We start from the raw sequence: 23,993 nt of genomic DNA, 5'->3' as shown, positions 1-23,993 counted from the left end.
TAGTCATTTAAATTCATTTTATTTAATTTTAGTTGGTTTTTTATTTTAGTGAAACATATCTGAGTTTTTTGCTTAAGTTTATTGTTAGTTTTCTAGCACGTGATTTTGATATTTTAATGCTGGCAAAAACTTCTGAGTTTCTGGTTTCTGAAAGGAATGATGGTTTTACTATCTGCTGTGCTAAGCATGGTGCAGACAGAACTTAGAAACCATTAAGGCTTCAAACAATACGTGGATGGTGTGCTGGACACATTCTCCTATTTCTAATTTTTTCTGTGAGCCAAACAGCACCACGCAGCCGAGATAATTTCCAATAGCATCATCTTTTTCTGAGCTTTCTTGAAGAACCTAAATGCCTTTGCAAGTTTCCTTTCATGGCTTTTTCTTGCTGCTCCAGTGCACTAGGTGCTCAGATTCCCTAGTCCACCCAGATGTGGTGTGGAGAGCTGATTCTGCCACATGCTGGGGGATTCCAGGGAGCCCAAACAGCTCACCTTCCCCATTCCCCAGGACAAGGGACATGATGCTCCCTTCTTCCAAGAGTGCATGGATATAGACCAAGGCAAAAGTGACAGCAATCTTTAGGTGCATCCCTTGTGCACTTTGTGTCTTTGAAGCATCAGCACAAGTGAGGGCAGTGAGTGGCTTATGATGAGTTCATCCAGAAAGATGTATTGACCTCTCTTTGCTGGTCATCCAGCATTTGAAAAGCAGAGATTGTCAGGTTAAATGGTATTTCTCCCCACTGTCACCTTCCTGCATTCCGTTTCCTTTCTTTTACTTGAATTACTGCACAGAGCCAATATTTTTCATCCCATCTCTCCTGGACAGGGAGAGCAGAAAATTGAAAGCATTTGTTACGACTTTTAGAGTAAAAAAATTATGAATATAATCATATTCTTTGTGATGATCAGCCTCAAGCAAGCATGGGTGAATGGAGCAGAAAACCTGCTCATAGCTCTTTGCCAGTTCCAGTCCCATCTTGCTGGGACAAGAGACATCCTGTCCCATGCTGCTGCCTGCCTGACCCGCATTCCCCATGGCTGTTTCTTCATGTCACTTCACCCAGTGTCCCATGCAGAAAGCGGAGCCACAGCCCAATGCTGTCCCAGCCCAAGGTGGCCTCTCATAACCTCTCTCTGTAACTCATCCTCCACCACAGGCTCTCAAGGTCTGCTCCTTCTCTTCATCCCCAGACACATGTTTACTTGCAGATGTAAGCAAAAAAGCTGAAATTTTTGGAAGAACATCCGTGGGAAGCAATTTTCCCCCTGAACTCAGCATTATTATTTTGACACTATCCCAGGTTAATCTCTATTTCAACAATGACGTGTGTGGACATTTGTGGGACTGTCTGCTTAGTGTATATGTACAGCTGCCACCTAGGAAATAAACTGTGCAGTTCACAGAAGCAGACCTCAGCACACAGAGATGGGAAATTCACAATTATAATGACAATAATATATGAATGGCACCATCTTATAAATTTTAAAAATTTGATACTCACTGAACGGAAACAGACAATTCAATCTCTCCCATTTAATTCACATAGTCAATTTTATGTTTTTTCATTATTCATCATTTGGTTCCTTCACTCCTCCATCTTTCTAGAAAACTTTTTTTCCAACTTGGATGTCCTAAGACTGTGGGATGTAGTATTTTTGGATTTGGGAAAAAAACCTACTAGTTGTATAACACTAGAGAAATGCTCTAAATGAGAAGTGTCTCACAAAGAAATACTTGCTGCTTCTGCTGAAAAACAGTTCAGGCTATCATGAAAAATCATAGAAATTTTTAATGCAAGTTCACTAAGGGAAAAGTGTATGTTTCTTTGTGGCTTTAGCCCTCAGGGCTGTTTTTAAAAGTACTCAGAGGCTTGTGTGGCTGTGTACAGCAATTTTAGATAGGTTGTAACATGTCTGGTTTATTAAGAATGGTTTGGGGTCATCTTGTGTGTTTGGCTAATATTGCAGAATTTACACTAAAGTTACTGCAGTTGTTTATGCAAAATATTAAAATAGGGGTGATGCTCTACCATAATAAGAATTAACTGACTTGGGGAACATTTGCTATTGAAGCAAAACTAAGAAATCTGGGAACTCAGCCTGACCGTGGAAACTACTTCTCTCACCACAAATATGACATGTACATTTTATGAAACCTGCTTATTACCAAGGGCCAAATTCTGTGGTCCTTATGCAAGCACAGCTTTCACTGGAAGTTCACTGAGGACGGTAGAATTTGGCCCCAAGCTATTTCTTTTCCATATGAAATTACTTCATTTGTAATTTCCTCTTCTTATATTTCTCAGTAACTGCAGAAATGTGAGCTAGTCATTTAATTTCGACTGAGTAAAAGCTTTGAGGACTCTCTGTGAAATTGCAACTTTGTCTTTCAGTGTAATAGAATAAAGGAGTAAATTTGTGGACGTGATATTTTACTTAAAGGAAAAAAAAAACATAACTGGATAACTACACAGACAGGAAACCAATGTAAATATGTGAGTTTTTCCATCCAAGTAAGATGAGAAAGGTTTGGGGTTTAGAGCTGAGGAGCAGTGACTTGGGATGTTACAAACAGCTGAATTAATATGGGACTTCTGGGATGTCTCTGTGAGCACTCTGCAGCCACAAGCAAATGTTGATGAGGTCTGGGTTACTTATGTTACCCCAGCTAATTTTGTTGGTGTGGTGCTCAGCCTTGGCTGGTAAAGTCCCTTCCCTGAGGCTGACACAAATGAGCCCATACTGCGTTGCATGGTGCCTCGTAGACACTTCCAGGGAGGAAGGGGAATTGGAGAATAAGGGATTGGGGCATGAGGCAAAGGTTGGGATCTAAAGGCACTGCCACCTCTGTTCATTTTTGTGACTAAACCCACGGTGTGAATTTTTTGGCCTTGGCTTTGTCTTAGCCAATACATTTGAAACAGCGAGTTTCAGGTTTTAGCTGTGAGTTAGCTTTCGTTTCCAGGCTGAAGTGCATTACTGATGCTCTTTGAATGTGACTTACCCAAGATTAATTTCTGAATTATATATAAATTGTTTAATCAGCTGTGAAACTTTACAACTTTCAACCTTTCATTTCATTAGCTGCGAGATGAATGTCAATAAAATGTGCTTGGAAGGCCAGAGCTTGATGACACACACAGCAAACGCTGCTGAGGACTCTCTTTCGTTTAATGCAGTAATAATAAACACTTCACAGGCAATATTTCAGCAATCAAGAACACTTTTGCAGGCTTTTCTATCTATATGTGTTTGGCTAAATGACAAGATCATGAGGTAAAAAAAAAAAAAAGGCTAAAAAATGAGTCAGACTTACTGCTTTAATGTAACCTTCCTGGCTGGAAGCATATTAATTGGCAGAGTGAATTACCTCAGACCAGAGCAGAGAAAGGCCTCTATTGTGTGATGTGAAATCTACACTCCTTGGCTTGCATGTTCTTTCCTCGGCGTTGTGATCCTTCCCCTCTGATCAGCAGCCTCCAAACCCAGCCTTGCGAGATTTATAACACCTTTCAATTGGAAGCTCTGTCATTCAGCCCATTTGGGCATTAAACCACACTACTGCAATGTATTTTGTGGTGGAAATTCCTCCTTCCCGTGCTGAGGCTGCTCCCAGCTTCTTCCTGCCTCGCTTCTTCAGCCTTCAAGGGTTAACATGTGGGAAAATGGGTTGTTATTTCTCCTTTTATGTAAGAGCTTTGTGTTTGGAGCCCTTGCCAGGAGCAGATGAGACCCAAGAGCAGAGCTTGCCTCCTTCCCAGCCCCGAGGTTGAGCTCCAGCAATAACCTTGGATAGCAGTGACCCAATCATCTGCCGGGCTGGAAGGGCTGGGGCGGTCACAGGGGGTGGCCTGCGTTCCATCAAGTGACAGCTCCGTGTAATATGCCTGCCTTGCGGCAAGGACTCCACCACTCTCTAGCTCAAAGCATTTCATTATCCTTGCTTTATCCCAGTCCAGCAAATGCTGAATTGGTGTATCTGAGATGGAAGGGGAAAGCAATGCAATCTTGGGTAGAAGAGGCATGGTCATCATCTGTCTTTTGAGTAAAAGCAGCCATAACTTAAGTGTTTCATGCTCTGCTATCACTTTTTGCTTCTTCTATGTATTCAAAGAAAGAAACGATCCCTTTTCTCCAGAGGAAGAATTTGGTTAGCAGAAGATGTCTTCCTGTTTCTTGGCTGGAAAGAAGTGTAATGAATGGACTGACAAAACTAACATGAACTTGTAAAAATCTTTATTGTCTTTTTTTGGATTTGATGAAGGAAAAGCTTAAGAGGACAAATACTGAGATTGCACATGAATAAACATGCTATTTCATGGTCCTTGCTGCTCATCAGAGTTAAGTTTAGAATAACAAGGAAGATGAAAGCCCTGGGTTAAATAAGTTCAGTCTGATTTCCCATAAACCAGTATCCCATTGGAGCGAGCATTATTTGCTGCTATAGATGTTTGCCTCTATGGAGAGAATGAGTCTGAACAGGGCTGGAGACTCATTGCAACCTTCTCGCCCCCTCCCAGGTCTCCCCAGGTCAGGGGTGCGACCGGCAGTGGAAAAGCCATGCGGAAAGCTGGGTTTTGCCACTGTTTCCACTCTATTTGTTCTGCGGGTGAATAAATTGAGGGCTGGAGTCTTCACGTCTGTCAGCGTGCCACCTTTGAAGGTCTTCTCGCTGAGAAATAGGAAAGTCAATCACATCTTCAAATTGGTCCTAATTGTTACAGGAAGGCTTTCTGAGCAGTTCCAAGACCATCTTTTTCCACTGGGTTTGTATTACAAAATATTTCTGGAATTAGATGGAGCAAGAAAAATAATAACTTTTTTTTTTTTGTCATTCACAACTTGTACTTTATGTCAAGATGACTTTGAAACAAACCTGACCCTGTCCTCTGTGTTGAGCTGGCTTTCTTGCTGTATGAACTGTGACATGCTCAAGCTCTCCGCTCTAAATCAGGGCTGGCAGACCTCCGATTAGCATGCTGGTATTTGTAACCTCTAGCACTTTGTATCCCCCCTTTCCCGCAGGATCTCCTGCCCTCACTGGCACTGGAACCATTGCTGTCACAGTGGATGATGTCAATGACAACGTCCCCACATTTGCCTTTAACATGTATTTTGCCACTGTTCCGGAGGATGCTCCCACGGGGACAGATATTTTGCTCGTAAACTCCTCGGACGCTGATGCTTCTACAAATGCTGTTATTAGGTAGGTCGATTACTGTTGCTCTGTGTAATACTGCCTCATATCTTGCCTGAAGATTTCTTTTTCCCCAGTGTCCATCACCAGCGTGCCCTAAAGCTGTAAGACAAAAATAGCACAGCTTTACATGTGTAACTAAATTACGTGGGCAAATCTGTCTTTTTGTTGTTTATAGGCTTTTAGAGTTGTATTGAGGACAAATAGAGTTGTGGATAATTTTTTACTGAGTGAAAAGCAAACTAGTTTCATTTGTACCTGCACCCACTACCGACCTTGCTGCTGCATTCACACCTTTTCATGTAGTGAGCAATTTTCAGTGAAAGCAAATGTGCTCCTTGAGTAAAGTTTTGGTCAATTAATGTCTTCAGTTTAGCATGAAAATTACCCAAGGTAAATCATAAAGCTTGTTCCATTCAGAAAACCAGTAAAAGTTGGAATGTGGCAGTTTTGCCCAGGGCTCAGTTGATGGAACTTAACTGGGCACTGAGCTGAACACTGGTCATTCCCAGTTCCACAGACAAAAGTAATGAAGATGCTGAGTGGCAGTGACAAGCTGAAGATTATCCACTGAGGACTGATACATTGCGAATGGAATGTAAAGCAAATTTATATAGTTCTTAATCTTAGCACATTTAACTATTGTGGCTGCAAACATCACTGTTTCTAAACTCACAAAGCAGGATATAAAAGTAGCTTCCTTATTTACCTTTGTTAGCTCACCTCAGTTCCTCCTTCGAAGAGCATAAGAATACCATTGTATCACCTTTTTTAATGGAAGTAAAATAAAACAGAACTATGTTATGGCAAAACACTGTCTATTAAATACTGAAATATTTTCTTTCCAACTAGCTACAAGCCAAAAATAGAAGCTTGACATTTAGACATCTTTAGATATTTGAAAATCATCCAAAATTACCATTTATTAAATTGTGAAGCAATCAAGCTTTTAATTCTGTTCACTTATAGTCTAAGAAACTATTTCTGGCAAGCTCCTTTATAAAAAAAAGAATTCCATGCAAAGCATGAATGACTGTAATGATTGCGTCCTGTAATCAGAAATTATCAGAGTGCTCTTGGATTTCTTTAGTGTGGTTAAATTGCTTTAATATCTCTGCCATTAGTCTTTGTCACTCTCTCAGTACTGCATCATAGAATTAGTTGATAAAATATTTTTTCCCTTCATAAGCAGCTATTAAAACATTGTTTTCAGGTTTTGTTTTACACTCTTTAGGCTCAGGAACAGACTTTGTTTTTCTTGGACAGAACTTGCCCAGATTCAGCATTTAAAGTAGATCTTAAAGTATGGCTGGTATTACAAAACTGGTGAAAGCCAGAAGGACCAGAACATGTACAGTCATCTTGTCAGAAGTGCTGAGCACTCGGAACCCCTTTTCTGTCTTGTTAGAGTCTGTTCAAAATTAAACCTTTGGTTTCCAATAGGGATATTTAAAATCCTTGGCTAACATTTTCACGTAAAATCAAAAAATGTGCTGCGTTGTGAAAGAAGCGTTGAAACTTCTGCAAAACTGTCACCTGTCCATACATGCCAACTCTTGTTCTCTTGTATCTGGTGATAACCTGTGAAGTCATTAAAGGAGGGGGATGGGGTTGTAAATGGCAATGCATGTTTAAGCAGTCCTGTTGAAGACAGTAGACATAAGAGTCAAAAGGCCAGATTTTAAGTGTTCAAATCAAATTCCTTTTACGCCACTTGCCACCATTAGAGTTTCAAGGAGGTTTTGGTTTTTGCTTAGTTGTTTTTGGGTTGAGTTTGGATTTTTGCAGTTATGTTGAGACACATGTACACTGTACAGTTGGTTTATATGCAGATACAATTCAGAATATCTTATGATAAATGTAATATATCTTTATTACTTCCTTTAAAAAAAAATAAAAATTCATGGTATCTTTCCAGTGCTAACATTTGAGCCACTACATAGATGTGGAAACACAGAAGAGAAAGTTTCTGTCTCTGCAATACCCCACTCAGGGTTAAATCACTACAAATCACAGATGAAATGTGCCTGGTGCTGCTGTTTAGGGAGATTTAAGTGGTGCTTTAGGCTTTGTGCACATTCTTTCCATTCTAGGTGCACATTGCTGTGGCTGGAGAATAATTGCATATGGCCATCACATTATATCATAATTAAGCAATTAAAGCATGCTCATGGCGTTCTGTAGAGATTAATGACTAAGCAGGAGAAGTTGCCACAAATTATTACACAGGCTGGCTCTCAACCCTCTCAATGCAGCTTCTGGGCTGTGTTATTACTGCTGTCATAACCAGTTCTGGTCTTAAAGAGGTGAAGATGGGAATATTAATCTGTTTCATTAAAGCCACTTTATTCTGAGTCCTTCATAGAATCATATCTCAGAAAAGCTGCTGCTGTACTCTAGCAGAGAAGCAATGCTAACCGCATCTGTGTTGGGTTATGATATGGAATATGAGATTTCTTTATTTGAGCCAAATTTTGTTTCCATTGTTTTCTCAAAAATCCATTATCTGAATTATTTAAAAAGGTAATATTAATCAAGTACCTTTAAAAATACATCTTTGAGATTCATGCTGTATGAACACAAGCTGGATAAGCATTCCAAGAGAAGGGACAAACTCAGTGTGGTAGGAAGTCAGAGGTAGCCCCTATGACACACCTGTAGCAAGCACACAGTCAGTTCTTATCAGATCACACAGGGATGTGTGCACACACAAACACACCTACCAAGGGTCAAACTCTGGTCCCAATTAGTCTCTGGTCACAGAGCTCTGTTGCTACTAATTTGCTATGAATTACTATAAATTCACATTGAAATCTTGATTGAGTAGCAAAACTAAGTATCAGGAAACAAAATGGATATTAAATGTTCATTTTATTTTGTAAAGCAGTCATCATTTTATTTAAAAAAACAGTACTTTCTCTAATTATATTCTGCAGGTTCTGTTAAGAGGTACATCAGTCTTATGGAGTAACAGTTAATGCATTAGCCCAGGGACATCAGCTCTAGAGGATGCATCCAGTAGGCAGTTTTGAGAGTATGTCCAGTGGTATCTTCAAATATCCAAAGCCTCAGTCAGCTCATGTATTGGAAATCTGTGTTAAACAGCTATGCTTGGAAATCCCCAGAAATGTCATTTATGACAGGCCTTGAAATTTGAAAAAGTCAAACAGTGAAGACAGATGGAAAGTCAGATGAAAATCTGTCTGTATTGATACCCATCAGCATGGTGGTCTGAAGAGTATATAAAATGGTTATTATCTTAAGGCAGCAGGCTGCCTTTTGAAATACTAATCCAATTCCAATTTTTATTCCTTGGTTTTCCTTTCAAACAGCTACAGGCTTATGGGCGGCAATTCACAATTCACCATCAACCCTTCTACGGGACAGATCATCACTAGCGCTCTCCTCGACCGGGAGGCGAGGGAGAACTACACCCTGGTGGTGGTGGCCAGTGACAGGGGCTTCCCTAGGGCTCTCTCCAGCTCCACCAGCGTGCTCGTGTCCGTGGCCGATGTGAACGACAACCCGCCCAAATTCCAGCACCACCCCTACGTCACCCACGTCCCGTCGCCCACCACTTCAGGTAGCCTGATCTCTGGTGCTTCCATAAACAGAGAATCATGGAATAGTTTGGGTTGGAAGGGACCTTGAAGATCATCTACTAGCAATGCACTTGCCATGGGCAGGGACATCTTCCACTAAATCAGGTTGCTCAAAGTCTCATCTCAACCTGACCTTTAACACATCCAGGGATGGGCATATTCATGGCTTCTCTGGGCAACAACTTAATGAAATGCTAAGCTGTGCCACCAGAAATGCTTCTCTGCAGCTGTTTTCCTGGTATTATCTTTGTGCTGCGTGGGAATGAGGAATAACAAACCTCAAGTTACCATCCACTGTTTAGCAGGCTTTTTCTGTTGGGTTCCTCCCATCCAAATTCAATGATGTTCCTGTAGTTACATAAAGTATACATACTCAAAAAAGTTACTATTTTGCTAGGGTTAGGAAGACAATGTCCTATTATTATTTCTGAAAGTCTCCTCCGAGCAATTCCTAAACAGGATTTTGACAGCCTCTTCCAAAAATGCCGTGTCTATGTCAAATGTTAATTATGTTGCCTTTCCTTGAGCCAAGTGGTGAAGTAAAATAAAATAAAAGTAATCAAGCAGCCATCTTCCTTTTGTGGAGCCTATACCCAAATTAAAGTTACTTCACTCAACACAGGAGTTAATTTCTGGTTCAGTTCATGTTCTATATTTTCACATACATACACATACATGGATATGTGATGTCTACAGAGAGGATTCCATGATAAATGGTTTATAAAACAAATTTTCTTTTAGCAGAAAAAAATATTATTTCCATGTCTTGGATTTTGTCTCTTAATTTTAAATAATTGTAAATATGTCTCCTTTTTATGGAAGAATGAATTTGTTTACAATTCTTCTCTGTTTTGAGAATAACATTATGAAATTGCTTTATAATTGCTTTGGTGAAACTTTGTGTAATTTGACTAGTGCCTTTGCCTGATTGTTTCTGGGGTGTTTCTTTAAATTCTTTTCACGAGGAGTACACATAGGTTGACCTGATGTTTTCTGGCAGTATCTTTTTGGGTGCTTTTAGTATGAAATCTCTTATAACTAGAAACCTAAGCTATGTTTACTCTGTTTTTAACTTAGCAAAAACCTAGGGATGTATCCACTTTTCTTATTTACAACTTTTTTAATCAAGTTTAAAAAGAGGAACTAGTAATAATATTAATATTATAATTTGAATAACTGAAGCACAAAATCTTCATTTCTTCCTGTCCCATTTCTCACAGGGGTTTGAATACTGTTCTTGTCTAAATATTCCTGCCCCTGCAGGAATCACTGCAGATGACAAATAGTGACATGAAGTAGAGTTTTAAGGGATGCTGTCAAAGTCATTCCTGCCTCTAAATGATTTTCCCTTAAGAGGTTGAAAACAGCATTATTTTTATACAAAACTGTGTATTTTCTAAATTTTAGTAACAGTAAAACACCAACAGTATTCTGCAAATTGTTTGGACAGTGTCAAATTTGAAAGACGTACTCATTAGATCTGTAAAGTCTGGTGAGGAAGAGCTCCCTGGGTTCTCCTTGCAAGTGTTCAAATGTAGAGGATAGTGCAAACGGTGCACGTACAGTCAAGCTTATTGTGAAGCATAAATTCAAAAGACCTGAAAAATCTGAGTGTAATCATGTTATTGTACTAGTGTGCAATAGTTTTGTATTTCTGTTTTACCAATGTGCTTTTAAAAATGCAGTCCTCTTAGTTATTGTCCTTGGAATACTCTTAGAAAATTAGAAATAAGAGGCTAGTGGGGAGAAAGAAGCAGCATCTGGGAAATACGAAGAGAAAGGATTGCAAGGGACAGTGGTGTAGGGTAAATATCCATGGATACTGCCTGTTCACTTATGTAACCTTAATAGTCCTTGAATTCCAGGGTGGAGTTTTTTCCATGGATAAATAGACTAAGAGTAATTTTGAAAATCAAAATAGCATTCAATCTTACTGGGTTAATGGTTTTCATTGCGTGAATGTTCTAGAAGCAGAATGCTAGGCCTCCAAAGGGCTGCAGGTCTGTTTCCCAGTTACTGAGATCTGTACGTCCATCTCTCTGAATGCAGTGTCCTGTTTTTCAACTCTATATTTTTTGGCTGCGTTCATGTCTTGTGGGCTCACAGACTCACCTTCCCCTTGCTGAACTCACTTGTTTTGTGAAAAAAGCAGCTCATTTTCAGGGCAGTGTGAGGAAGAGCATGCTGCTCCAGGATGTGCTTCTGAGTGAAAGGCTGGCATGATGTTTCTCACATCAGTCAGTGCATTCATTAAAGGACTGACCTAGCTTTGTTCTGCATTTCAGGCTCATTCGTGTTTGCTGTGACTGTCACCGACGCAGATGCCGGCTCCAATGCCGAGCTCCATTATTCCCTCGTGGGGAAGAACTCCGAGAAATTCCACATTGATCCAGCAAGGGGGGCAATCCTGGCTGCAAAACCGCTGGTGGGAGAGTCCGAAGTCACCATATCTGTTCACGTGAGGGATGGCGGCCGGTACCCCAAGATAGACTCTACCACTGTCACTGTGAGGTTTGTGGACAAAGCTGAATTTCCTCGTGTTCAGGCGGAGCAGGAGACCTTCACATTCCCTGAAAACCAAGCAGTCGGGACACTTGTCACCACCGTCTCTGGATCTTCAGCCAGAGGAGGCTCCTTGTCTTATTACATCGCCAGCGGTAACCTGGGCAGCACCTTCCTGGTGGACCAGGTGACAGGACAGCTTTCTGTTGAGCGGGCTTTAGATTTTGAATCCGTGCAGAAATACGTGGTATGGATTGAGGCCAGAGACACAGGTTTTCCCCCCTTTTCCTCCTACAAGAAATTGGAAGTATCGGTGCTTGACGTCAACGATAACATGCCAGAGTTTGAGCAAGATCCATTCATTGCAGAAATAGCGGAGAACCTCTCCCCACGGAAGATACTGACAGTGGCTGCTGTCGACAGAGACAGTGGTCTGAATGGACAGCTAAATTATGAAATAATTGAGGGCAATACTGAAAACAGTTTCAGTATCAATCGAGCCACTGGTGAGATCAGAAGTATCCGACCCTTGGACAGGGAGAAACTGTCTCAGTACACGCTAACCATAAAAGCTTCAGATAAAGGCACTCCGCTCCAGAGCACGACTGTCAAAGTTATAATTAATATTTTAGATGAAAATGACAATGCTCCGAGGTTTTCACAGATATTCAGTGCTTCCGTGCCTGAAAATGCTCCTCTGGGTTTTACAGTAACGCGAGTCACAACATCAGATGAGGACATTGGGGTGAATGCAGTCAGCAGGTACTCCATAAGGGATACGAGTCTCCCGTTTACCATAAACCCCAGCACTGGGGACATCACCATCAGCAGACCACTGAACAGGGAGGACACTGACCGCTACAGAATCAGGGTCTCTGCGCATGACTCGGGGTGGACGGTGAGCACAGATGTCACCATATTTGTCACAGATGTCAATGACAATGCCCCACGATTTACAAAACCGTCCTATTACCTGGAGTGTCCCGAACTTCCTGGGATTGGGCTAAAGGTCACCCAGGTTTCAGCCACCGATCCAGATGAAGGGTCCAATGGTCAAGTCTTCTACTTCATAAAATCCCAGTCAGAGTTCTTCCGCATTAATGCAACCACAGGAGAGATTTTCAACAAGCAGTACTTAAGGTACCAAAACTCCAGTGGTTCCAACAATGTCAACATCAACAGGCACAGCTTTATCGTGACATCATCAGACCGGGGCAGTCCCCCGTTAGTGAGTGAGACCACCGTCACTATAAATGTAGTAGATAGCAATGACAATGCACCGCTCTTCCTCGCCCCTAAATACTTCACTCCTGTGACTAAGAACGTGAGGGTTGGCACAAATTTGATTAAAGTTACTGCGGTGGATGACAAGGACTTTGGCTTGAATTCTGAAGTGGAGTACTTCATCACTGATGAGAGCAAAACTAATAAATTCAGACTGGACAGGAGTACAGGCTGGATTTCTGTGTCATCTTCACTAATGGTTGATTTGAACAAAAACTTCCTGTTTAAAGTGAAAGCTAAGGACAAGGGTAATCCCCCACTCTCATCCGAGGTAGCTGTTGAAATTGTAGTGACAGAAGAAAATTACCATACACCCGAGTTTTCCCAGAGCCGCATGAGCATTACTATCCCGGAGAGCTACTCTGTTGGAACGGTGGTCAGGACAGTTTCAGCACGAGACAGAGATGCTGCTATGAACGGATTAATCAGATACAATATTTCCTCTGGAAATGAAGCTGGAGTCTTTGCTATTAATACAACCACTGGTACACTGACACTAGCCAAACCACTCGATTTTGAGTTAGACCAAAAGCACGAGCTGGTTGTTACTGCCACAGATGGAGGATGGGTGTCCCGAACAGGCTACTGCAGTGTCACTGTTAATGTTATTGATGTCAATGATAACTCCCCAGCATTCAGCCCTGAGGAGTACTTTCCCACCGTGCTAGAAAATGCCCCCAGTGGGACAACTGTTATTTGTTTAAACGCCACTGATGCTGACTCTGGGTCGAACGCTGTGATTGCATATGCCATCCAGTCCTCAGACAGTGACCTCTTTGTCATTGACCCCAACACAGGAACCATCACCACCCAGGGATTTTTAGATTATGAAACAAAGCAGAGTTACCATCTAACAATAAAGGCTTTTAATGTTCCAGATGAAGAGAGGTGCAGTTTTGCTACTGTCAACATCCAGTTAGAAGGGACAAATGAATATGTGCCCCGTTTTGTGTCCAAACTTTATTATTTTGAGGTTTCAGAGGCAGCCTCCAAAGGTACTGTTGTAGGTGAAGTTTTTGCAAGTGATCGTGATATGGGCGTTGATGGAGAAGTCCACTACCTCATCTTTGGCAACAGCAGAAAGAAGGGCTTCCAAATAGATGAGAAAAGTGGCCAGATCTACGTTTCAGGACCTCTTGACAGAGAAGAAGAAGAACGAATCTCTTTGAAAGTCCTTGCAAAAAATTTGGGGAGCATTCGTGGCGCAGATATAGATGAAGTAACTGTTAATATCACGATCCTGGATGCCAACGATCCTCCCGTTTTTACCTTGGGAGCCTACAATATACGGATCAGCGAGGGTGTTCCTCCAGGCACCCATGTCACATTTGTCAGTGCCTTTGATTCAGATTCTGTCCCCAGCTGGAGCAGGTTTTCCTATTTCATCGGGTCTGGCAATGAGAACAGCGCCTTTTCCATCAACCCACAGACGGGACAGGTGACAGTCACTGCAGAGCTGGATCGAGAAACGCTACCTGTCTACAACCTCTCTGTGCTGGCCATCGATTCGGGAATGCCGTCTGCGACAGGAAGTGCTTCTCTAGTGGTAACTTTGGAAGACATCAACGACAATGGCCCTACCTTGTCCACTAGCCAAGGAGAAGTCCTGGAAAATAACCGTGCGGGAACTCTGGTGATGACACTTCAGTCATCAGATCCCGATCTCCCTCCCAACCAAGGTCCTTTCACGTATTACTTGCTCAGCACTGGCCCTGCCACCAGCTATTTCAGCCTCAGCACCGCTGGAGTCCTGACAACGACAAGGGAGATTGACAGGGAGCAAATCAGCGATTTCTATCTCTCGGTGATTACGAGAGACTCTGGTGTTCCTCAGATGTCTTCCACAGGAACTGTGCAGATCAAGGTAATAGATCAAAATGACAACCCGTCTCAGCCCAGAACAGTAGAAATCTTTGTTCATTATTATGGCAACCTCTTCCCAGGTGGAATGTTGGGCAATGTAAAGCCACAAGATCCAGATGTGCTAGACAGCTTCCAGTGCTCCCTCACCTCAGGAGTCACCAGCCTTTTCAGCATTCCCGGGGGCACCTGTGAGCTGCACTCGCAGGCGAGGTCCACGGATGGCACGTTTGACCTGGCCGTCCTCAGCAATGACGGGCTACACGGAGCCGTCACCAGCAGCGTCCGGATCTTCTTTGCGGGCTTCAGCAACACCACCATCGACAACAGCGTCCTCCTTCGCCTGAGCGCCCACAGCATGCGCGACTTCCTGACCAACCACTACCTACACTTCCTGCGCATTGCCAGCTCTCAGCTGACGGGGCTGGGCACGGCCATCCAGCTCTACGGCCTCTACGAGGACAGCAACCACACCTTCCTGATGGCGGCCGTCAAACGCGGCAACAACCAGTACGTGAACCCCAGCGGCGTGGCCACCTTCTTCGAGAGCATCAAGGACATCCTCTTCCGCCAGAGCGGGGTGCGGGTCGAGGCCGTGGACCACGACTGGTGCCTGCAGAGCCCCTGCCAGAATGGAGGGAGCTGCCTGAGGAGGCTGGCAGTGAGCCCCGTCCTGAGGACCCACGAGAGCGTCCCCGTCATCATCGTGGCCAACGAGCCGCTGCGGCCCTTCGTGTGCAGGTGCCTGCCGGGGTACGACGGGAGCCTGTGCGAGACAGACATCGACGAGTGCCTCCCGTCGCCCTGCCACAACGACGGCACTTGCCACAACCTGGTGGGGGGCTTCTCCTGCAGCTGCCCTGAGGGTTTCACTGGCATGGCTTGCGAGAGGGATGTCAACGAGTGCCTTTCCAACCCCTGCAAAAATGGTGCTGCCTGCCAGAACTTCCCAGGAAGCTTCAACTGCGTTTGTAAAACCGGGTACACAGGTATGCTTTTACTCCTCTATATACCTTACAGTCCAGAAAAGATGTCAGGAGTGTGGAGATGTGCCTTCTTAGCCCAAGATTATCTGAATACAAGCATCCCCAGAGATGAAGAGGTCATGCAAAATGAGGTATTAATAGTGTGAAAACTCAGAATAACCAGGTGCCTGCAATATTATTTTATTTTAGCTCTCTCCCAAGGCAAATCTCACTTACCTGATTTGCATTAGAACAGAAAGATTTTTGCGAGAGCTATTCAATTTTTTTCATGTGTGGAAACCATTTCCAATAGTTAAGTATGATTTTTCTGTACGTGTTGTTGTTATGCATATTGTGGGAGCATTTCAAGTCTACTAGAAGTGTGCCAAGCAAGAAAATCAGCCTCTGCCCCAAATTACTTGCAGGACAGAAAACAGATGAAGGATATGGAAAAAACCAGAATTCAGGCAAAATGGTCAAACCTTGCTGTTCTGTATTTTGTCCCTTTGTCATTTATTTTTTTCATTAAGTGCAGAAATGTCTATCCCTTCTGAGTATTTTTTCTCTGATATTTATTACACATTCAAACACAGCAGCATTGTAACCCAAAAAAGCAGGCTGGTCTGTGCTTCTGCCATGAGAAGGATATTTAAGGAAGGTCTGAACAATTTTATCCAGTGCTTATAGCGACTTTTCTTAGAAATCAGAAAAAAAAAAATCTAACCAGAGGAGATTAGGTAAGGCTTTCAGTGCCTTTTCTAAGGAGTATTTCTGCATTCAAGAAGCCCCAGGGCAGCCCAGCTCAGCACATCTGTGTCCATTCTGGTGTGGGACTTGCCACCACCGCAAATCACCTGTAACCCATCAAAGGATCAGGGGATCCACTGTTCCTTTGGGTTTTTTTTACTTATAGTGAGTCTGTGCAGGAGAGAATGGAGGAGGAAGTTAATTTCAAAGTAGAGGTTTAATTTCTTAATTTAAATCACAGCTGCAGCAGTGGATACATATTCAGTGCAGTATCAAGGACGCTGATGAGATCTTCTGCATGAACCTCACAAATATGCTCCTGAGCCTCAGGTCAGGAGCAATTGCTGTTAATTGACAAGCAGTTCTAATTAAGTTACCAATCTAGGATTTTGTTTCATGTTGTATCAGCATATCAAGTTATTTTGCCAGGGGCATGGCAAAATAATTCTAGAGCACCTATGCCCTGTAACTCTTGAGGTCATTAGCACCGGAGAGTACATGGGTGTGCATTTGCTGTTGCAGTGAAGCAAAACACTTCATTAACTCTAGCAGCAAACTACAGTGTATTCCTCTAGACTGTAATTTGAAACATTTATGAAGCATCCAGCTGATTTCTTCTGGTATTAAATTTGTACATTAATGCTCAACCCTTATGTCAGCTAAAAATCAAGCACTGCATGTGACAAGTTTAAAAAAAAAAGATGAGTATTTTTACTAAGAGAATGTGATGAGAGACTCTTAGAGTTTGAAGTGTTGGATTTCTTTCATGCCATGAATTAAATGTGGCATCTGATAGGAGCTTTCTTAAACTCCTTGTCAACACAAATAACCTTAAAATAGATTGCCACTGAGGCAGACGTTTCTATTTGGGAGTCAGATGTTGTTTAATCAGTTGGCCACTGCAGAATCAAGAGTTATTAAAGTGTCCTGAGATTAATTGATCAAGACAGAAAACAAATGGCACCAGTGTAATTAAAAGACAAAATATCTTTGGAGTTTAATATCAACAGAGCTTATTAGATAAGATCACAACTATCATGCAGTATATGTAGACATTTTATGTCTACAAAAGCATAGTTGAAATTCTTCAAATTAAATATTCAATAGGTTCTGCAAACAAATGTCAGTGTACTGATTGAGAATGCTTGACATAGAGGCTATTATGTCATTATTATACTGCCAACAGAAAGAGAACACAGCTGCTTGGGCTCTTAATTTGCATTCATATGTGATTAAAGATAGCCACAGTAGATGTAAAAATAAAGTCTCAAACTGTTTCTTCATGAATTGTTTCTTCAGTGCCTCAACAACAACAAAAAAGAGGCATCCACAATAGTGGATTTCTAATTCAGTTCCCCATATACATAGTTTTGCTTCTTCTGTTGGAATGCAAATACAGTCTCATAATTGAATTTGCATGCTTCGTAAAAAAAATAACATTTACATGGTAGTGCATGGAAGTAGAAATTAGAATTTTCTGGGAAAGACTCTTTGTTCACTGTAAATTAGAGTACATGAGCTGTAGACCTTTATAATGGTGTACCTGAAAACTGAGTCTTACTTTTCCTTGATTTATTATGTTTTGTCAGCTGCATTTCACTTCATCATACTGCAAAAGGTAATGTCATTTTTTTCACTAGATAGGATTATAAAGACTGATTACCTCAGAGCAACATCATTAGGGTTTGAACAATCTGTTATAATTATATCTCTTAATGATGAAGAGGTTTTGTTTTTAAAATAATCGCTTTCTGGAGGGAATATGCTTGGTGATTTACAGTAGTTGTCTGCCCTTCCTTTGAACCCTTCATTTCCTGTTTTCCAGGATTCATTAAGATGAAGGAATATATGTTTGTGAAATTGTTTCAAATGCAAGATTAGAATGCTAGAACAACCACTTTAAAAGATGGACACAGAGAACCACAAAAGCTAAAACTCCCAAATCAGCTGAAATTTTAACTGAAGAACAATCAGCTGGTATCTGTTCCTGCTACATTTTTCAATTAACAAAAAAAAAAAAAAGTCTGAGTAACTTAGATTTTTGCATAAGCCCCTGCCTGTGATAACATCAGCTGGAGGTGATGAATGATAAATGTTGAATGCTGTCTGTTACCAATTATCCAGCATTCTCCTAATTTTCACGGTCTTCAGAAAAAGATCTTTCTGATGCAGAAATGAATACCTTGCATCTTTCAGAATTTCAGCCAAGAATTGATCTATAAACTCAGCTAACTTAAATTTTCATTTAGGCCTATTTGGATGGGATTGTGAGCAACTTGGTCTCGTGGAAGATGTCCCTGCCCATGGTAGGGGGTTGGAACAAGATGGTTTTTAAGGCCCTTTCCAACCCAAATTATTCTATGATTCCATAATTCTGTTATTCTAAACACACTTCTATTGGTTTCAAGAGCTCTTCAAACAACAGTTAAACATAAAGAAGATGCTGTTATTCATTGGTTAAAGTAAGTGCAGCTGAAATAAATATCCATATTCTCTTGCTGACTCAGCAAATGTGCCAGCTTTAATGTCAGCTGAGAAAAAGAAGAGTATTTAGTTAGATTGAATTGCAAAAATCTGAGTAAGCCTGTTTAGCTCCACTTGATTTTTTGTGAAAACTGAGCAGCATCACTGAGCTATTTTAAGCATATCTGTCTCACTCTTGCTATGTGCTCTCCTTCATGAGTCAAAGATGTCTACTACGGACCATAAATTGAAAACAAAGAAAACAGCAAAATCTCACATAAAAAGTTAGCTCATCCTTCAGTCATGCCCATTAGAGAATAAAACATAAATAAATACCCCCAAAGCATAATTAGATTCAGACACTGGAAAAGTTTCCTGGATTTATGGTGCATCTACAAGTGACGTATTAACCGCAGGAATCCTCCAGCGCTCCATTTCCACCCTGCTTGCAGTCACACATGGAGAGCTGCTGCTCACATGGAAGAGCTGCTTGCAAACTGTAGGTTAAACAAAAAAGTAGAAGAGGGGGGAGAAACAAGAGGTTTTCTTCATTATGTAACTCAGGTTGTTAAACTCTGAAAAAGGTAGCAGAGTTTGTAAAGCACAGTCCTGGTTTGCTACAGTTTTAAGTTGCACCAACAACCTCTAAGGGCTGGTGCATTCCTGTCATGGGAGATGTAAAATTACAAGATATATGTGACATACAAGAATGGACACCCTCTGTGCAAGCTTTTAACTTAAATGTATGCATATGGTGTAAGAAGTAAAACAATTAATTATCAATGCAGAAAGAAGCATTAAGACAATCTTAGCCCTTGCTTTGTGCATATAGCCTGGCTGAGATGAAGTTCAGGAGAAGTCTGGAAGACTGTGGCTGCTTTTGGGAATTTTTGCAGTGAAACAGGCAGGACAAACATAACAACACTTTGAAGTTTTTGCTGAGCATAGACAGTGAAGGCTGGCACTGCTGGCAACAGGAAGACAGGTTCCAGGAGTGGGATGTAGTGAAGTGTTGCTAAACTCATCAAAGCCAAACAATGAAAACCTTAGAAATGAAGAGCAATATTTTTATAGTTAATGTTTCCATGCAAAGAAGATTTTAGTTTTTTGCAGAGAATATGTGTGTCTGTATTTGGTGTCTGTTAAAATCTTCACTTTTTCTCTTGGTTCCCTTCCTTGTTGAAATGAATTATGTGACTTCAGTTTGTTCTCTGGGGAATAATATTTACCACATGTGACAATGTCTGCTTAGAAAGGACTGTATCCAGGGTAGCTTGTTTTAGCTCCAGAGGACTGTGGTCTCTCCAAGTCAGGAAGGAGGTTGTAATTGATGAGGAAAAATAAGAAAAATCATATAATGTACAATAGCAGCCTCTGTTCAGCATGACCTGCTTGTGCAGGGTCCAGCAAGGACTGTCTGTATCTCCTTTGCACTCATGAGTATATTGCACTCAACAGGGAGAAAAAAAGATACATTTTTACAGTTCTTTATTTCAGCATTGCCTTTAATTGCATTATCTCTCTTTTATAGACACCAGTTAATAAAATGATTCAATTAAAACAACAGTCCACCAGTACCTATAATCACAATGAGACACTCAAATAATAGAGTTATTTTCTCTGTGCCACACATTATGCCTATGGCAGGGCTGGGAGCAGCCCAGCATCCTGTCTGTGATTCCTCTATCCATCCCCAAGCTGGTCCATGGCACCATCTCTCCTGGCCATGTGTTCATAACCTCGTTACCTACAACACCAGCCTGACTTTCCTATTTCCCTGAATAGTCTGACCTGGAAATTGCTTTTGTTCCCTTATCACAGGGAAAACATGTGACTCCACTGTCAACTACTGTGAGTGTAACCCGTGTTTCAATGGTGGGTCCTGCCAAAGTGGGCTGGAGGGGTATTTCTGCCACTGTCCCTTTGGTGAGTACCCTTCTCTCCTCTTCATCTCCCCTTTCTCTATTCATATTTCTATTTATTTTTACCTGCATAAATGATTTCTGGTTTGAAAATTATTCAAAGTCTGGAAAAAATGCATGTATTTAGAGGTTCAATTAACTCATTTTTCTCCAAAAGAAAATTAAAAAGTGATGTGGTGACAACAAATACATATTTGTCATTCTTAGTAGCAGGTCCTTTATCTCTCACAGAAAAAACATAAGACCCAGCCAAACAACTCAGTGCCTAAAAATTTGAAAGAATGTTTCTGATTAGAGAGATAGAGATAACTGTCCAAAAGTAAGAGAATGGATGCTTGAAATACTTAAATCAAGGCCATTGGCTTCCTAAAGATGAAACTTTACTTGACCACAGCTGGATCAGGGCTGAAGTACCTTCACCACCAAGAATATCCAAAGTTCAGTCTGAAGGAGGAAGTATGATGATAACAAAGCTCTCCTGATGGATAACAGGCACTTTTAGTGGAGCTGAAGAGTAAGACCACTGCAAATAACATCAGTATTTTACATCAGAAAAGCATATAGTAGTGCCAAAATAGTATCATAATTTTTAGAATTTAATTATCCCAGATTTGGTTTGTGGAATGAACCCAATAAAAACATAGAGCAACACGGATATTTTAAGGCATCGTGACACGATTGCAGCAAGATTGATTCTGAATGCAGATTAATCCAGAATTGCCATTGTTCATATGGAAAAGTATGAAAGCAAATGTAACAAATTAATAAAAAAACCAGAAATATCCAAAAATCATCTACAGTGCTTTAAGGTTGCTGAAAACCCTCTCACAAAAGTATAATTCTCAATATGCATTTGTAACTAGTGCTGAATATGTTTTTCTATTAACATGTGGAATAATTTCTCTATTCCCTTTTATTTCCTTTATTGTACATTTCCTCAGGGTTTATTAATTTCCGAATGTAAATGTAAGTAATATTCATAAATTAAATCAGGGTTTTTTCCCCATTGTTGCTGCAGTAAAAGAAAAATCAGGGGAAATTATGTGACAGAGATCTGAAAAGAAATATGTAGAATGCACCAAAATATGAATATCAGTAAAAACATGAGGAGACAATATTTTAATCATGCATATGCTTATTTCATAAGTATAAAAAATGAACCACCCAGTGAGAAACAGTTCAGATAACAGCCACAGAGCGAAAAATAAACTCAACTTGCACATTTATTTCCAGAGCTCGATTAATAAATGCCTGATGATAATTAACAACCATGTCTTGACAGAGCTGTCAAGTTGGCTTGGTTTGGTCTTTTCTGAAGAAGCCACAGAAGTGCTTTTTCAATAGCTGCATCTGTCCTTTGTGCCTCAATTTTTAAGTTTAAATATAATGTGCCTCAGCACCCAGCTGTGGGTAATAGCAATCTTCTCTTGGTTGTGTGATTTAAATTGTACGTTAGGGGTTCCACAGCCATGTGGAGAGCACATCCATACTTCGCTCGTGGGAGAAGGCACGATGAGGAAAAAACTGCCCAATTCCAGACTTCGCTTCTCATTTTTCAGGTGTTTTTGGGAATCACTGCGAGCTCAACAGTTACGGATTTGAAGAGCTGTCCTACATGGAGTTCCCCAGTATGGATCCCAACAATAATTACATCTACATAAAGTTTGCCACCATAAAGAGTAATGCCTTGCTGCTGTATAACTACGACAACCAGACTGGAGAGCGGGCGGAATTCCTGGCGCTGGAGATAGTGGAAGGGAGGCTGAGGTTCTCCTACAACCTGGGCGGTGGCACGTACAAGCTCACCACAGCTAAGAAGGTGTCTGATGGACAGTTCCACACTGCCATCGCCCGCCGGGCTGGAATGGTAAGAAATGCTAAAATGAGGATTTTAAGGTGAGTTCAGCCAAATCCCTTTGGCTTCCAGGCGAACTCAGAGGAACATGAAATTAGTGACGTTGCGTTTGCTAGCAGAAACTCCAACTTTGGGAAAAAACCTCCTTCGTTTCTGCCTTATTCCAACTGACTCAAAGTCCTGTTGGTGGTTTGTTTAGTATGATAATGATAAAGTAAAATGAAAAAAACATGTGCAAAGTGCCCCCATACTCTCAATGTGAAAAATGAGACCCAGGAATAATTAATGACATAGATGATTATGCGCAGGGCTAATTAACTGCTGTAGATTACAGGGATGATTATAAGGGAATGCTAATTAACCACAGTAATTGCAAAAAGCCTCAAAATAATTTTTCTTAACATTTGGAAAATAGGAGTGGACAGACTTAAAATTATAGGCATCCATGACCTCCTTGAGCTAATTCAGACATTTTTCCAATCTCATTAGACTGGGAGCCTGGTTTTCCTCTGTAGCATACATGTAAAAAGTTAAAAGGTGCTACATTAAAAGAATTTTTTGAGGGGAAGGAGGGAGGTTACTTCTCTGTCCCGCAGAATGCATCAGAGTTGAGGAACTCTGCCAAAAACTGGGACAACTGACTGCCATATGCCTGGCATTCTGACCTCTCTCCTGCCTTTTTTTTCTCCAGTAAATGTTTTCTATTCCTCTTCTCTCATTTTTTAAATAATATTTCCAAAGCAGAACATAAACCAAATGCTCTTTGAATCCAAGCCAAGTTTTTTGACTCCAGTGTTTTAGTTAGACATGAAACCAAATCTTTTCACCATCCATAATCAGTAGCTATTGCCCAACAGTTCCCTTCCCAGGCAGAAATGGCCAGCATACATGGAATTCACGTTTGGAATTAAAGTCATAGAGCAATAATATACAATGGGGTTCCCCATTTTGGTTTGTATATTTCAAGCTAGAAGTGATGGAGGGAATAAAAGCAGTAAACTCTTCTACCCAGTGTGTCTCCCTTCTAGTCCTTGCAGAGACTTGAGCCCAAAACTCCATTTCAGTTCATTGTGCAAGACCTGGTATCTCCGTTTATTCTGGGTGTTGGTCTCTTCTTCCAAGTTACAAGCAACAGGACAAGAGGAAATAGCCTCAAGTTGCAGCAGGGGAGGTTTAGAGTGAATATTAATAAAGAGTTCTTCCCCAAAAGGGTTGTCAATGCCTGGAACAGGCTGCCCAGGGAAGTGGTTGAGTCACCATCCCTGGAGGTATTAAAAATATGTGTAGATGTGACAGCTGGGGACATGGTTTAGTGGTGGCCTTGACAGTGCTGGCTTAGTGTTTGGACTCTTGCAGATCTTTTCCACCATTAAGGATTCTATGGTTCTGTGAAATCCAGTCTTCAGCTGGATTTGCAAATCCAATTTGTGTGTATTTTTAGAACTTACATATCCAAATAAAAATGAAGGATAATTGTGATGTTGAGCAATGACTTTGGTTTAATGTACTTTGATATCAGATATTCAATTTGTATCTTGCAAATTTAATAATAATTTACATCACAGCTTCCTAATGATAAAGCCCGATGGTG

General features: G+C 41.1%; 1 protein-coding gene across 1 annotated transcript in view; it reads left to right on the top strand.

Annotated features, from left to right (window-relative positions):
- Positions 1-23,993, top strand: part of FAT4 (FAT atypical cadherin 4) — a 122,978-nt gene that overhangs the window by 82,357 nt on the left and 16,628 nt on the right. The window contains exons 7-11 of the mRNA XM_053975690.1: positions 5,031-5,211; positions 8,535-8,785; positions 11,090-15,439; positions 20,447-20,551; positions 22,107-22,414. Of these exons, the coding sequence (XP_053831665.1) occupies positions 5,031-5,211; positions 8,535-8,785; positions 11,090-15,439; positions 20,447-20,551; positions 22,107-22,414 (5,195 nt within the window). The remainder of the gene's footprint in view (positions 1-5,030; positions 5,212-8,534; positions 8,786-11,089; positions 15,440-20,446; positions 20,552-22,106; positions 22,415-23,993) is intronic.

This window comes from Vidua macroura, chromosome 4, assembly GCF_024509145.1.
Source record: "Vidua macroura isolate BioBank_ID:100142 chromosome 4, ASM2450914v1, whole genome shotgun sequence".
In the NCBI taxonomy this organism is placed as follows: Eukaryota; Metazoa; Chordata; class Aves; order Passeriformes; family Viduidae; genus Vidua; species Vidua macroura.
The sequence above is the reverse complement of the archived record's forward strand: the minus strand, read 5'-3'. Positions and strand labels throughout refer to the sequence as shown.